This window comes from Balaenoptera acutorostrata, chromosome 3, assembly GCF_949987535.1.
Source record: "Balaenoptera acutorostrata chromosome 3, mBalAcu1.1, whole genome shotgun sequence".
Classification (NCBI taxonomy): domain Eukaryota; kingdom Metazoa; phylum Chordata; class Mammalia; order Artiodactyla; family Balaenopteridae; genus Balaenoptera; species Balaenoptera acutorostrata.
Genome location: NC_080066.1, coordinates 180,730,101 through 180,742,726, shown reverse-complemented (window position 1 = coordinate 180,742,726; position 12,626 = coordinate 180,730,101). Strand labels below are relative to the sequence as shown.

The 12,626-nt window shown below is 43.0% G+C and overlaps 1 protein-coding gene across 5 annotated transcripts in view; it reads right to left on the bottom strand.

The window, feature by feature from the left end:
* TECPR2 (tectonin beta-propeller repeat containing 2) overlaps positions 1-12,626 on the bottom strand; it is a 107,238-nt gene that overhangs the window by 73,732 nt on the left and 20,880 nt on the right. For all 5 annotated transcript variants that reach the window (XM_057544294.1, XM_057544296.1, XM_007176185.2 and 2 more), the window contains exons 2-3: positions 9,650-9,939; positions 39-167 (exon numbers count right to left, since the gene is read on the bottom strand). In XM_057544294.1, coding sequence (XP_057400277.1) covers positions 39-167; positions 9,650-9,868 — 348 coding nt within the window. In that variant the 5' untranslated portion in view covers positions 9,869-9,939. The remainder of the gene's footprint in view (positions 1-38; positions 168-9,649; positions 9,940-12,626) is intronic.

The following is a 12,626-nucleotide window of genomic DNA, read 5'->3' as shown; positions in this document are numbered from 1 at the left end:
CCAAGAAGTTAAGAAATGCTAAAACGATTAGTACTTACCTGTTTATTTCTCCCTGGCAACGAGGATACAAGTTGAAAGACTGCAACCCTCCCAGAGGCTGTGCCTGCAGCCACCAGGTCATCGAAGCAGCTCAGCAGTTTCACCACCGTGATGGATTCCGTTTTCCCCTGAAAGAGGAAACATTCAAAAACAAATGGGCCATAATTCAAAGAGTCATGTACCACAATGTTCATTGCAGCACTATTTACAATAGCCAGGACATGGAAGCAACCTAAGTGTCCATCAACAGATGAATGGATAAAGAAGATGTGGCACGGGCTTCCCTGGTGGCTCAGTGGTTAAGAATCCGCCTGCCAGTGCAGGGGACACGGGTTCGAGCTCTGGTCCGGGAAGATCCCACATGCCGCGGAGCAACTAAGCCCATGCGCCACAACTACTGAACCTGCATTCTAGAGCCCGCGAGCCACAACTACTGAAGCCCATGTGCCTAGAGCCCGTGTTCCGCAACAAGAGAAGCCACCACAATGAGAAGCCTGCGCACCGCAATGAAGAGCAACCCCCGCTCGCCACAACTAGAGAAAGCCCACGTGCAGCAATGAAGACCCAACACAGCCAAAAATAAATAAATAAATTTTTTAAAAAAGATGTAAACAAGATGTGGCACGTATATATAATGGAATATTACTCAGCCATAAAAAGAAACGAAATTGAGTTATTTGTAGTGAGGTAGATGAACCTAGAGTCTGTCATGCAGAGTGAAGTAAGTTAGAAAGAGAAAAGCAAATACCATATGCTAACACATATATATGGAATCTAAAAAAAAAAAAAAAGGTTCTGAAGAACCTAGGGGCAGGACAGGAATAAAGATGCAGACGTAGAGAATGGACTTGAGGACACAGGGAGGGGGAAGGGTAAGCTGGGACGAAGTGAGAGAGTGGCATGGACATATATACACTACCAAATGTAAGACAGATAGCTAGTGGGAAGCAGCCGCATAGCACAGGGAGATCAGCTCAGTGCCTTGTGTCCACCTATAGGGTTGGGATAGGGAGGGTGGGAGGGAGATGCAAGAGGGAGGGGATATGGGGATACATGTGTACGCATAGCTGATTCACTTTGTTATACGGCAGAAACTAACACAACATTGTAAAGCAATTATACTCCAATAAAGATGTTAAAAAAAAACACACAGAAAAACAAAATAAATGGGCCTGTCACCAGGCCAGCTTTCAGACTATGAAACATTACCTACCAATGGAATGTAAAACCTCATTGGACTGCAGCCTATATATATTCCTGATTGAAAATGTATACAATTCAGAAAGATAATTAATCTCTTTTTCTTTCTAGGTTTTTTTATCTTTGAAATGACAAGTGTTTTCTTTTTTTTTTGGCTGTGCCACACAGCATGTGGGATCTTAGTTCCCCGACCAGGATTTGAACCTGCATCCCCTGCACTGGAAGTGCAGAGTCTTAACCACTGGACCACCAAGGAAGTCCCTGAACTGACAATATTTTAAAACTGCACTTCTGAGAAAGGTAATACTGATCAATCAAGTATGAATACACTGAGCTCTTATCAAGAGAGTACTAAGGAACTTGGATAAGAGCGGTAGTTCCCCTCAAAACTGGAGTCTGGCATCAGAAGAGCTATCCCAGACCCAGGCTCTCCTTTCTTCTCGCTCAACGTGGACAAGTCATCCACCGACTGTAGTCCACGGTGTGTACCTGCCACACAGGCTTGCTTGAGGATCAATGAGACAATACATTTGGGAGTGCTTTATAAACTGATCCCTGGCGTGTTTTGGTTCTCAGATCAATAATCACATTAAATAACACTAACTCAAGCTTAATACATTGGTTTATTAAAAAGCACATGTCAAGCACTGAATACAGATATTCGGGCTTCCAGACCATCTGAATGATCATTTTTCATTTTGAAACCACTCATTCAGAAAAATTACACAACCATTTCAACCTTGCTAAGACATATGGCAAGATCTTCAGTAAGCCATTTTGATCCCTGATGCAGTAATTTAGATGGTAATCAATCTGTCAAATACGCAAGCTTCCCCTCTGCATTCAGGGTACTGAGTCAGCTGCTATGGTAATACACAGTAGGGCGCAGGCCCGCCCTCTCAAAGCTGAGCTGTAGCAATGAGACACGCACATGGAGGGCTGCCCCCCCGCGAGTGGGGGTGGCAGTGACTGAGCTCACTTTCATCTGCCACTTTACAGCTTGCAGCGTATGTTCATGGGCTATAAATACACTTGGCGCCACATCGTGATACAGGGTAAGGGACCTGGATCTTAAGCTACAGGAAGGAAAAGGGGGACCCCTGGAGATGCCTGCTTTTGCAGGTGTATCAGTCAGAGGTGTTTCTGGTAACCCCATTAGGAACAGGATGGAAGGAGGAAGGCGTGGGACCAGGCATGAGGACCAGCTGGGAGCCTCCTGCGATAGTTCAGGTGGAGGTAGTATGCGCCCGGTCAAGGGAAGTGGCAAACTGAACAGGTGCAAGGGCAGTAAACCCTGACGAGGAAAGAAGAGTATGCAGACCCGGTCGGAAGGAGGGCAGCGGTGATGAACAGCACATCGGCTCTCTCTGTAAGGGACGCTCTCTCAGTCACGCGTGTCCTGTGACGGGCAACCTGCTCAGCGCTTCACAGGCGTTACCTCCTGGGGTCCTCAAACCACCAAGAGGGCAGGTGCTGGAGTTATCCTCATTTTACAAAGGTGAAGTGATTTGTCTCAGGTCACAAAGCTAGAGAGAATCAAGAGTCAGGACTCACGCCCAAGTGTGACCCTACAGGGGCCCTGCTCTGCCTCGCTGCCCTATGCCTTCTGAGCAGATCCATGGCCGTGGAGATGGAAGGTGTGGTCGGCTTTGGACAAGAAGGAGAATGAAAGGAGTGCGGGAATGTGAGTGATGGTTCCACCTCTGCTTTGAGGGAAGAAAGGGACATAACATGCTTTAGATGTGTATCATCTGAAATGGCAACAGAATGTTAAAAAGAGAATATTTTTCCTGGGAATTTGTAATTATAAAAACTGCTACTACATCAGGAATCAAAATCACTTATTGGAGATCTTGCCACATCATAGCACAAAATCAAAACGGTTGTGTACTTTTTCTGAGTGAATGGTTTCAAAATAAAAATCATTGCTCAGATGGGCTGGAAGCCTGAATATCTACATGCAATGCTTGTACACGTGCTTTTAATAAACCAATGTACTAAACTTGACTTAACGTTATTTAATATGATTATTAAATAGATTTGGTTCTTGACTTAAGAACCAAAACATCCGAAGAATCAGATTATCAATATCTAACTATACTTCAGACAGAAACAAAATATGAAGTTTCAACTTCTCACAGTATAACACTCCAGCTATTCTGAAAAACATTCCTCTCCAAACACCTAGAAATGTTGAATAAGATACATAAAACATTCTTTTAAATGCTATTTAAAAAACACTCTCTAGCTATTCTGAAAAACATTCCTCTCCAAACACCTAGAAATGTTGAATAAGATACATAAAACATTCTTTTAAATGCATAGCTGATCTCTAGAAAGTAAAGAAAATCTACAAGAGCCAAAAACAAAAAGAATACTGTCAAACTAGAACAGAAGCCAGCCCCGAAGCTACAGGCTGCGTAGGGCAATCCGGCCGACACCCAGACCCCTGACTCTCTGAGGTGAGCATGGTTAATGCGGACAAGGCCTCAGGCCAGGCGAGGTGGGGAGCTGGAACCGACAGCCCCTGCTGAAGCCAGAATCCCTGAAGACCTAACTCTCAGTGAAAGTGTAAACGAGGGAAAAATCCATTTGCTGGGAAATGAGGCTGACAAGGACCTTTGTCTTATCTCAGGCACTGACTGGAGTGAATAAAAAAGAATGGTTCCTAAGACTCTGTAATCACAAAGCTGCCGTATCCGGCACCAGAGTTTGAATTTATTCTCCCTTCCCACTGAAAAGAACCTTCATGCCAGGCACTTTACCTGATATGCTTCCGTGTTTGTAGCACTCCAAGGTGGCTGGCAGAGTGACCATCAACCCCATCTGTAGAACACAGTCTCAACCCAGGGCCCTTAGTGCTCCCACATATTAGGATCAGCCACATAGCTCACAATTAGACATGACCACAGGGAAATAGGTCCCCTCAAGAAGAATCAACTAAAGAAAGCAATAACAGAATTGGACAACTCCTCATCCCGACTCAAGTATTTCATTTAGAGTGAGGAGACCCAGAACATAAAAGAAATATGCTTAAGGGGAGGGATAGATTGGGAATTGGGGATTAACAGATACACACTACTATATATAAAATAAACAACAAAGACCTACTGTATAGCACAGGGCACTATATTCAATATCTTGTAATAACCCATGATGGATAAGAATCTGAAAAAGAATATATATCACTTTGCTATACACCTGAAACATTGTAAATCAACTATGCTTCAGTAATTAAAAAGAAATATGCTTAAAAATGTTAAAGAGGGCTTCCCTGGTGGCGCAGTGGTTGAGAATCTGCCTGCTAATGCAGGGGACACGGGTTCGAGCCCTGGTCTGGGAAGATCCCACATGCCGCGGAGCAACTAGGCCCGTGAGCCACAATTACTGAGCCTGTGCATCTGGAGCCTGTGCTCCGCAACAACAAGAGAGGCCACGATAGTGAGAGGCCCGCACACCGCGATGAAGAGTGGCCCCCGCTTGCCGCAACTAGAGAAAGCCCTCACACAGAAACGAAGACCCAACATAGCAATCAATCAATTAATCAATCAATAAATAAATCTTAAAAAAAAATGTTAAAGAAATGTAAAAAGAAATCAAAACGTAAGACCAAACTATTATCAGAAATAACAGAAATGAAAAAGAATCAAAAGAATGTAAAATCTCAGGGGCAGCCTGACTAAACAGGCTGCCTAGTCACAGGTGAAAGAAAATTACTGAACTAGATGACAGACCTGTGCGGCAAAGAAAAGATAAAAAATATGGCAGATAAGAGTCATAGAGAATAGAATATGAAGGTCCAACCTACATCTAATTGGGATTCCAGAAGGAAAGAAAACAGAGGATAAGAGAAGGAAACGTCTTCAGAGATAAGGGCTAAAAATTATCCAAAACTGATGAAAGACCTATATCCTCAGGAGCACGAGCCTTGAACAAGACTCATGAAAAGAAATACACACATACACATCTTGTAGTGAAACAGTAAAACCTCAAAGGCAATGAGAAGATATTAATATGTCAGAGAAAAAAGGGAAATAACTAAATATGAACAATTATTAACAAAAGACATCTCAACAATGGATGTTGAGATGTATCATCCTCAAAGTGCTGAGAGGAAAAAACTGTTAGCCTTGAATAGTATACCTCTAAACAATTCAAAGACAAAGAGACATTCAGACAAACAAAAAAATCAAGAGTAATTACCACCAAAAGACTTCAACACAAGAACTACTAAAGGATGTACTCCAGGGCTTCCCTGGTGGCGCAGTGGTTAAGAATCCGCCTGCCAATGCAGGGGACACGGGTTCAAGCCCTGGTCCGGGAAGATCCCACATGCCGTGGAGCAGCTAAGCCCGTGCGCCACAACTACTGAGCCTGCGCTCTAGAGCCCACGAGCCACAACTACTGAAGCCCGCGCACCTAGAGCCCATGCTCCACAAGAGAAGCCACCGCAATGAGAAGCCTGCGCACCGCAATGAAGAGTAGCCCCTGCTCGCCGCAACTAGAGAAAGCCCGCACGCAGCAACGAAGACCCAACGCAGCCAAAAATATATAAATTAAAAAAAAAAAAAAAAAAGGATGTACTCCAGCAAGAAGGAAAATGGCTGCAAAGGGAAGAACTGAGATGTAACAAGGGATGGTGAGTAAAGACGTTGGCAAAACTGTGAGGGAATCTAAACAGTGACTATAAAATATAATAATAATAATGTCCAACTTGAGTAGTTAAATATAGAATGAAAACACTAGATAGTTATGTGTATAATAAGAAAGACCAGACAGAAACATCATAAGAAAGCTACAGACCAATATTCCTCCATGAATACAGAGACAAAAAATCTGAACAAAATATTACTAAAAGGAATACAACAAGATTAAAAAAAAAAAAAAGTATAATATGGAATTCCCTGGTGGTCCAGTGGTTAGGACTTGGTGCTTTCACTGCCAGGGCCTGGGTTCAACCCCTGTTCAGGGAACTAAGATCCCACAAGCCGTGCCATGAGGCCAAAAACAAAAGGATAATATATCATGACAAAATGGGGTTTAAAAGAGTAATGCACAGTTGGAATAATAACCAAAACTCAATTCATGTAACATAACATATAAATAAAGAAGGAAATCATATCATCACAACAGATTCAAGTGAATATCTGACAAACTTCAATACTCATTCATGATAAAAACTCTCAGAAAACTAGGATAGAAATAAACAGAAATAAAAAGTGTCCGTGAGGAATCTATAGCTAATGTAATGGTGAAGACCAAGGATAAGGCCCAAAGATAAGGCAAAGACATATATTCTCACTGCAGACACCATACTGAGGTCTTGGCCAGCACAGTAAGTCAAGTAAAAAATTAAAGGCATACAGACTGGAAAAGATGAGGTAAAACTCTTTCTTCAGAAGCAAGCAGGATCATCTACGTAGAAAACCCAGGTTTCCCTGGTGGCCCAGGGGTTAAGAATCTGCCTGCCGGGCTTCCCTGGTGGCGTAGTGGTTGAGAATCTGCCTGCCAATGCAGGGGACACGGGTTCGAGCCCTGGTCTGGGAAGATCCCACATGCCGCGGAGCAACTAGGCCCGTGAGCCACAACTACTGAGCCTGCGCTCCACAATGAAAGGCCGCGATAGTAAGAGGCCCACGCACCGTGATGAAGAGTGGCCCCCGCTTGTCACGACTAAAGAAAGCCCTCACACAGAAACGAAGACCCAACACAGCCAAAAAATAAATAAATAAATAAATAGCACTCCTACATTCTTAAAAAAAAAAAGAATCCGCCTGCCAACACAGGGGACACGGGTTCGTGCCCTGGTCCGGGAAGATCCCACATGCCATGGAGCAACTAAGCCCGTGCGCCACAACTCCTGAGTCTGCGCTCTAGAGCCCGCAAGCCACAACTACTGAGCCCACGTGCCACAATTACTGAAGCCTACGCACCTAGAGCCCATGCTCCGCAACAAGAGAAGCCACAGCAATGAGAAGCCCACGCACCGCAACGAAGAGTAGCCCCCGCTCACTGCAACTAGAGAAAGCCCGCGCACAGCAACGAAGACCCAACACAGCCATAAATAAATAAATAAAATTATATATATTAAAAAAAAATGTAGAAACCTTACTACCATATAGGTCCCTTACTCTCCCCTCTTACATTATAGTTATCTTATATATTACTACATGTATACACACTGAAAACTCGATCAGTGTTATAATTTTTGCTGTCAAGTATATTTTAAAGAACTCAAGGGCTTCCCTGGTGGCACAGTGGTTAAGAATCCGCCTGCCAATGCAGGCGACACGGGTTCAAGCCCTGGTCCGGGAAGATCCCACATGCCGCGGAGCAACTGAGCCCGTGTGCCACAACTACTGAGCCTGTGCTCTAGAGCCCGCGAGCCACAACTACTGAGCCCACATGCCACAACTACTGAAGCCCACACGCCTAGAGCCCGTGCTCCGCAACAAGAGAAGCCACCACAATGAGAAGCCCGCGCACCGCAACGAAGAGTAGCCCCCTCTCACCACAACTAGAGAAAGCCTGCGCACAGCAACGGAGACCCAATACAGCCAAAAATAAATAAATTTATTTTTAAAAAAAAGAACTCATAAGGAGAGAAACAGTCTACTGTATTTACTATTATTCTTCCTTCATTACTGATGTTCCAAGTTTCCTTCTGGTATCGTTTCTCGTTTGCCTAAAGAACTTCCTGAAGCAATTATTTAGAGCAGGTCTGCTGGCAATGAATCCTCCTAGTTTTCCTTCATCTGAGAATATTTTTATTTCACTTTCTTTCCTAGTAGATATTTTTATTGTGTAAAAATTCTGAGCTGACCATTCTGTTCTTTCAAGACTTTATAAATGTTGTACCACTGTCTTCTAGCCTCCATAGTTCCTGATGAGAAATTTGCGGTCATTCAAATCATTGTCCCTTACAGGTAATGTGTCATTCTCTGGCTACTTTTAAGATTTCTCTTTGTCTTTAGTTTTTAGAAGTCTGATTAGGATATGTCTGGGCATGGATTTCTTTGGTCTATCCTGTTAGGGGTTCACTGCTGGATTCATAAGTCTTTTTTGTTAAGTGCTGAAGTATCTGAGAGATCTCAGATATATTAATCCATAACCATAGTTTTAAAGATTAACTATGTAATGGTTTTAAATGTGTGGGGAATTTGAGCAGTCAAATCCATAAGCTATTAAATAAAGAAAAGAAATAGCAAGAGTTTTAATTTTCATACAAAAAATACGAATATAAACTCTAGAGCCAATCTGCCCAAGTTCAGACAATGGTGCCACCACTTCCTAACCACCTCACAGGTCACTCAACCTCTCGGTACCTCAGTTGTCTCCCTGGTGACGTGGGGATGAGAAAACATCATCTACCTCACAGAGTCTTGTGAGGATGAAATGCGTTAATATATGTAACGGTTTACAATAATGCCTGGCACACAGTAAGTGCTATATGCATGCTAACCATTTGTGTTATTCTAAATTGAGTATAGAGGCTTAACAAACACTAACTTTTTAAGTTAAACTTTAAGTTGAATACTGATTAAAATATAGATATTTGTAAACACTTCTCTTAAACACAAAAGCCTTGTCTTAGGCTGTAAAGGTCCACTGACCACAGGCAGAGCAGAACCCCATGAGGCTGTGAGGCGGGAGACACAACTCAGTCACCCCTGAGTCTCTCACAAAACCCGAGCACTCGTAAATCACAGGTATCAACTCAGAGGGTGAATTCAGTCCACCTCCCCAACACCTACAATACACGGAGATGCCTGAGTCAACCAGCACAGAACAGAGGTCGGTCAAGACCCCAATGGCAGTGCTCTACAGAAATGACCTCCTTTAAGAGGCACGTGTTCTGGCAGCCAGCCAACATTGATCCTAATCCTGTTTTCACAGTAATTTCACCAGAGTAGCTAGAGATTATTTGAGTAAGTCAGGTAAGGTATTTTGAGAAACAAAACACGTAGGAAACACGTAGAGGGACTTCCCTGGTGGTCTGGTGGCTAAGAGTCCACGCCCCCACTGTAGGGGGCACAGGTTCGATCCCTGGTCGATGAACTAAGATCCTGCATATCGTACGGTGCAGCCAAAAAAACAAACAAACCAAAACAAAAAAGAAAACACTTAGAAAAACATGCCTACTTTCAAAGTTTTCTATTAAGTGTTAAACACTATAATCTTCTCTCTTAAAGTAACTCTGGATTTTTGGAGGCAGGAAAAAAAGTTAAAACATCAACATTTTTAGCTGTACTCCACCTCAATTAAAAATGGTCGTAAAGTATTGTTTGGCAAGGGCACTCAGGCCATATTCTAGCAAATCAGAAGTAAATTACCCCGTCCTGGAGCTCACAAGCATGTTAAACATTAGCCAGGGCTCACACATGCTTAGGTGAGGACAAGCACGACTCACCTCAAAGTTGTACTTCTTCATCTGGTTCAAGTGCCGGCAGTACAGGTAGAGCATGCCAATGCTACTGCCCACGGCAATGTAGTCCCCGTTGGCGTCCAGGGCCGTGAGGTAGACCACTATGGAGCGGAACCCCTTCTGGATCTTTGTGGGAATGGCATTGAGGAGATAGTACAAAGGGCAGAACTCTCTGAATGTAATAGACTCTGATACGGATGCCATGGCCAACGTTTCCACAGATGATCTTCAAGCAGGACAAGGAATTTTAACTGGCATCTAGGGAAACCTGGGGGCTAAAGAACAAGGCATTATAATGCTTTCAACATCTAGTCATGCAAAGAGAAGTCAGGTATAATAGTGGGAACGAGGAAATTTCAGGTGGGTATGAATTATAGTCAGAGCTGAATTAAACAGAGAAAGTAAAACAAGTGTCATTAAGATCACTTTTGAGCATTTTAATTCAAAACTCACTTTAACATGTGCTGGCCCCTGTAATTTATATTGTGATAAATGCTATGGAGGAGAAGGGGTGGAAAAAGTATTAAAAATAGTTCTTAATCTCAAGTAGCTTATGATCTAGTTAGGGAGGCAAAAGAAACTGTGAAGAGACATAAAACCAGATGTGATTAGGTGCTAATCTGTGGGTCTTAATGAGAAGAGGGAGAGAGCAGTGTGGACTAGAGTGTGGAGAAAGCTTCACCAGAAACATCCAGAATTCTGAAGCCCACCAGGAAGGACAGCATGTGGAGAAGAGGAATTCCCTGGCAGTCCGCACTTCCACTGCAGGGGACACAGATTCGATCCCTGGTCGGGGAACTAAGATTCCGCAAGCCACATGGCCAAAAAAAAAAAAGCGTGTGGAAAAGAAACAGTAAAGACACTGCACTAGGAGAACAGTGGACCAATCCAGACGTAGGAATAAGCTCACTGTGTCGAGGTGGTGGAGAAACATGTCCCCCGGCTGGATAGCCACAGCCTCCACAGCACTCAGAACCTCAGCTACACAACACCTCCTATCTGTTCTGCACTGACACCCACACCTCCGGAAAATTTGGATTCAAAGCTTCCCTCAATAAAGGGAAGCATGTTATATATCATCACACAGCGTGTTATACTTTATGAAGTGTTCATTCACCCATTTAATCCTTACCCTACAAACTTTTACATGGTTTTGGAAGTCCCAGCCACGGCAATCAGAGAAGAAAAAGAAATAAAAGGAATACAAATTGGAAAAGAAGTAAAACTGTCACCGTTTGCAGATGACATGAGACTATACATAGAAAATCCTAAAGATGACACCAGAAAACTACTAGAACTAATCAATGAATTTGGTAAGGTTGCAGGATACAAAATTAATGCACAGAAATCTCTTTCATTCCTATGCACTAACAATGAAAGATCAGAAAGAGAAATTGAGGAAGAATCCCATTTACCATCGCAACAAAAAGAATAATATACCTGGGAATAAACCTACTAAGGAGGCAAAAGACCTGTACTCAGAAAACTATAAGACACTGATGAAAGAAATCAAAGATGACGTAAACAGATGGAGAAATACACCATGTTCTTGGATTGGACGAATCAATATTGTGATAATGACTATACTACCCAAAGCAATCTACAGATTCAGTGCAATCCCTATCAAATTACCAATGGCATTCTTCACAGAATTAGAACAAAAAATTTTACAATTTGTATGGAAACACAAAGGACCCCAAATAGCAAAGCAATCTTGAGAAAGAAAAGCAGAGCTGGAGGAATCAGGCTCTCCAACTTCAAACTATACTACAAAGCTACAGTAATCAAGACAAGTATGGTACTGGCAAAAACAGAAATATAGATCAATGGTACAGAATAGAAAGCCCAGAGATAAACCCGTATACATATGGTCACCTAATTTAGGACAAAGGAGGCAAGAACATACAGTGGAGAAAAGACAGCCTCTTCAATAAGTGGTGCTGGGAAAACTGCACAGCTACACGTAAAGGAATGAAATTAGAACACTACTTAACACCATACACAAAAATAAACTCAAAATGGATTAAAGACCTAAATGTAAGACCAGACACTATAAAACTCTTAGAGGAAAACATAGGAAAAACACACTTTGACGTAAACCACAGCAAGATCTTTTTTGACCCACCTCCTAGAGTAAAGGAAATAAAAACAAAAATAAACAAATGGGACTTATTTAAATCTAAAAGCTTTTGCCCAGCAAAGGAAACCATAAACAAAACGAAAAGACAACCCTCAGAATGGGAGAAAATATTTGCAAACAAAGGAACAGACAAAGGATTAATCTCCAAAATATACGAACAGCTCATGGAGCTCAATATCAAAAAAACAAACAACCCAATTGAAATATGGGCAGAACTAAATAGACATCTCTCCAAGGAGGACATACAGATGGCCAAGGGGCACATAAAAGGATGCTCAGCATCACTAATTATTAGTGAAATGCAAATCAAACCTACAATGAGGGGACTTCCCTGGTGGCACAGTGGTTAAGAATCCACCTGCCAATGCAGGGGACACAGGCTCGATCCCTGGTCCTGGAAGATCCCACATGCCATGGAGCAACTAAGCCCATGTGCTTAGTTGAGCACTGCATTCTAGAGCCCACGCGCCACAACTACTGAAGCCTGCATGCCCTAGAGCCCACGCACTGCAACTACTGAGCCGGTGTGCCTAGAGCCCATGCTCCACAACAAGAGAAACCACCGCAATGAGAAGTCCGTGCACCGCAACAAAGAGTAGCCCCCGCTCGGCAACTAGAGAAAGCCCGTTAGCAGCAACGAAGACCCAACTCAGCCAAAAAAAACCAAACAAACAAAAAACAACTACAATGAAGTATCACCTCACACGGGTCAGAATGACCATCATCAAAAAATCTACAGGGGGCTTCCCTGGTGGCGCAGTGGTTGAGAATCTGCCTGCCAATGCAGGGGACACGGGTTTGAGCCCTGGTCTGGGAAGATCC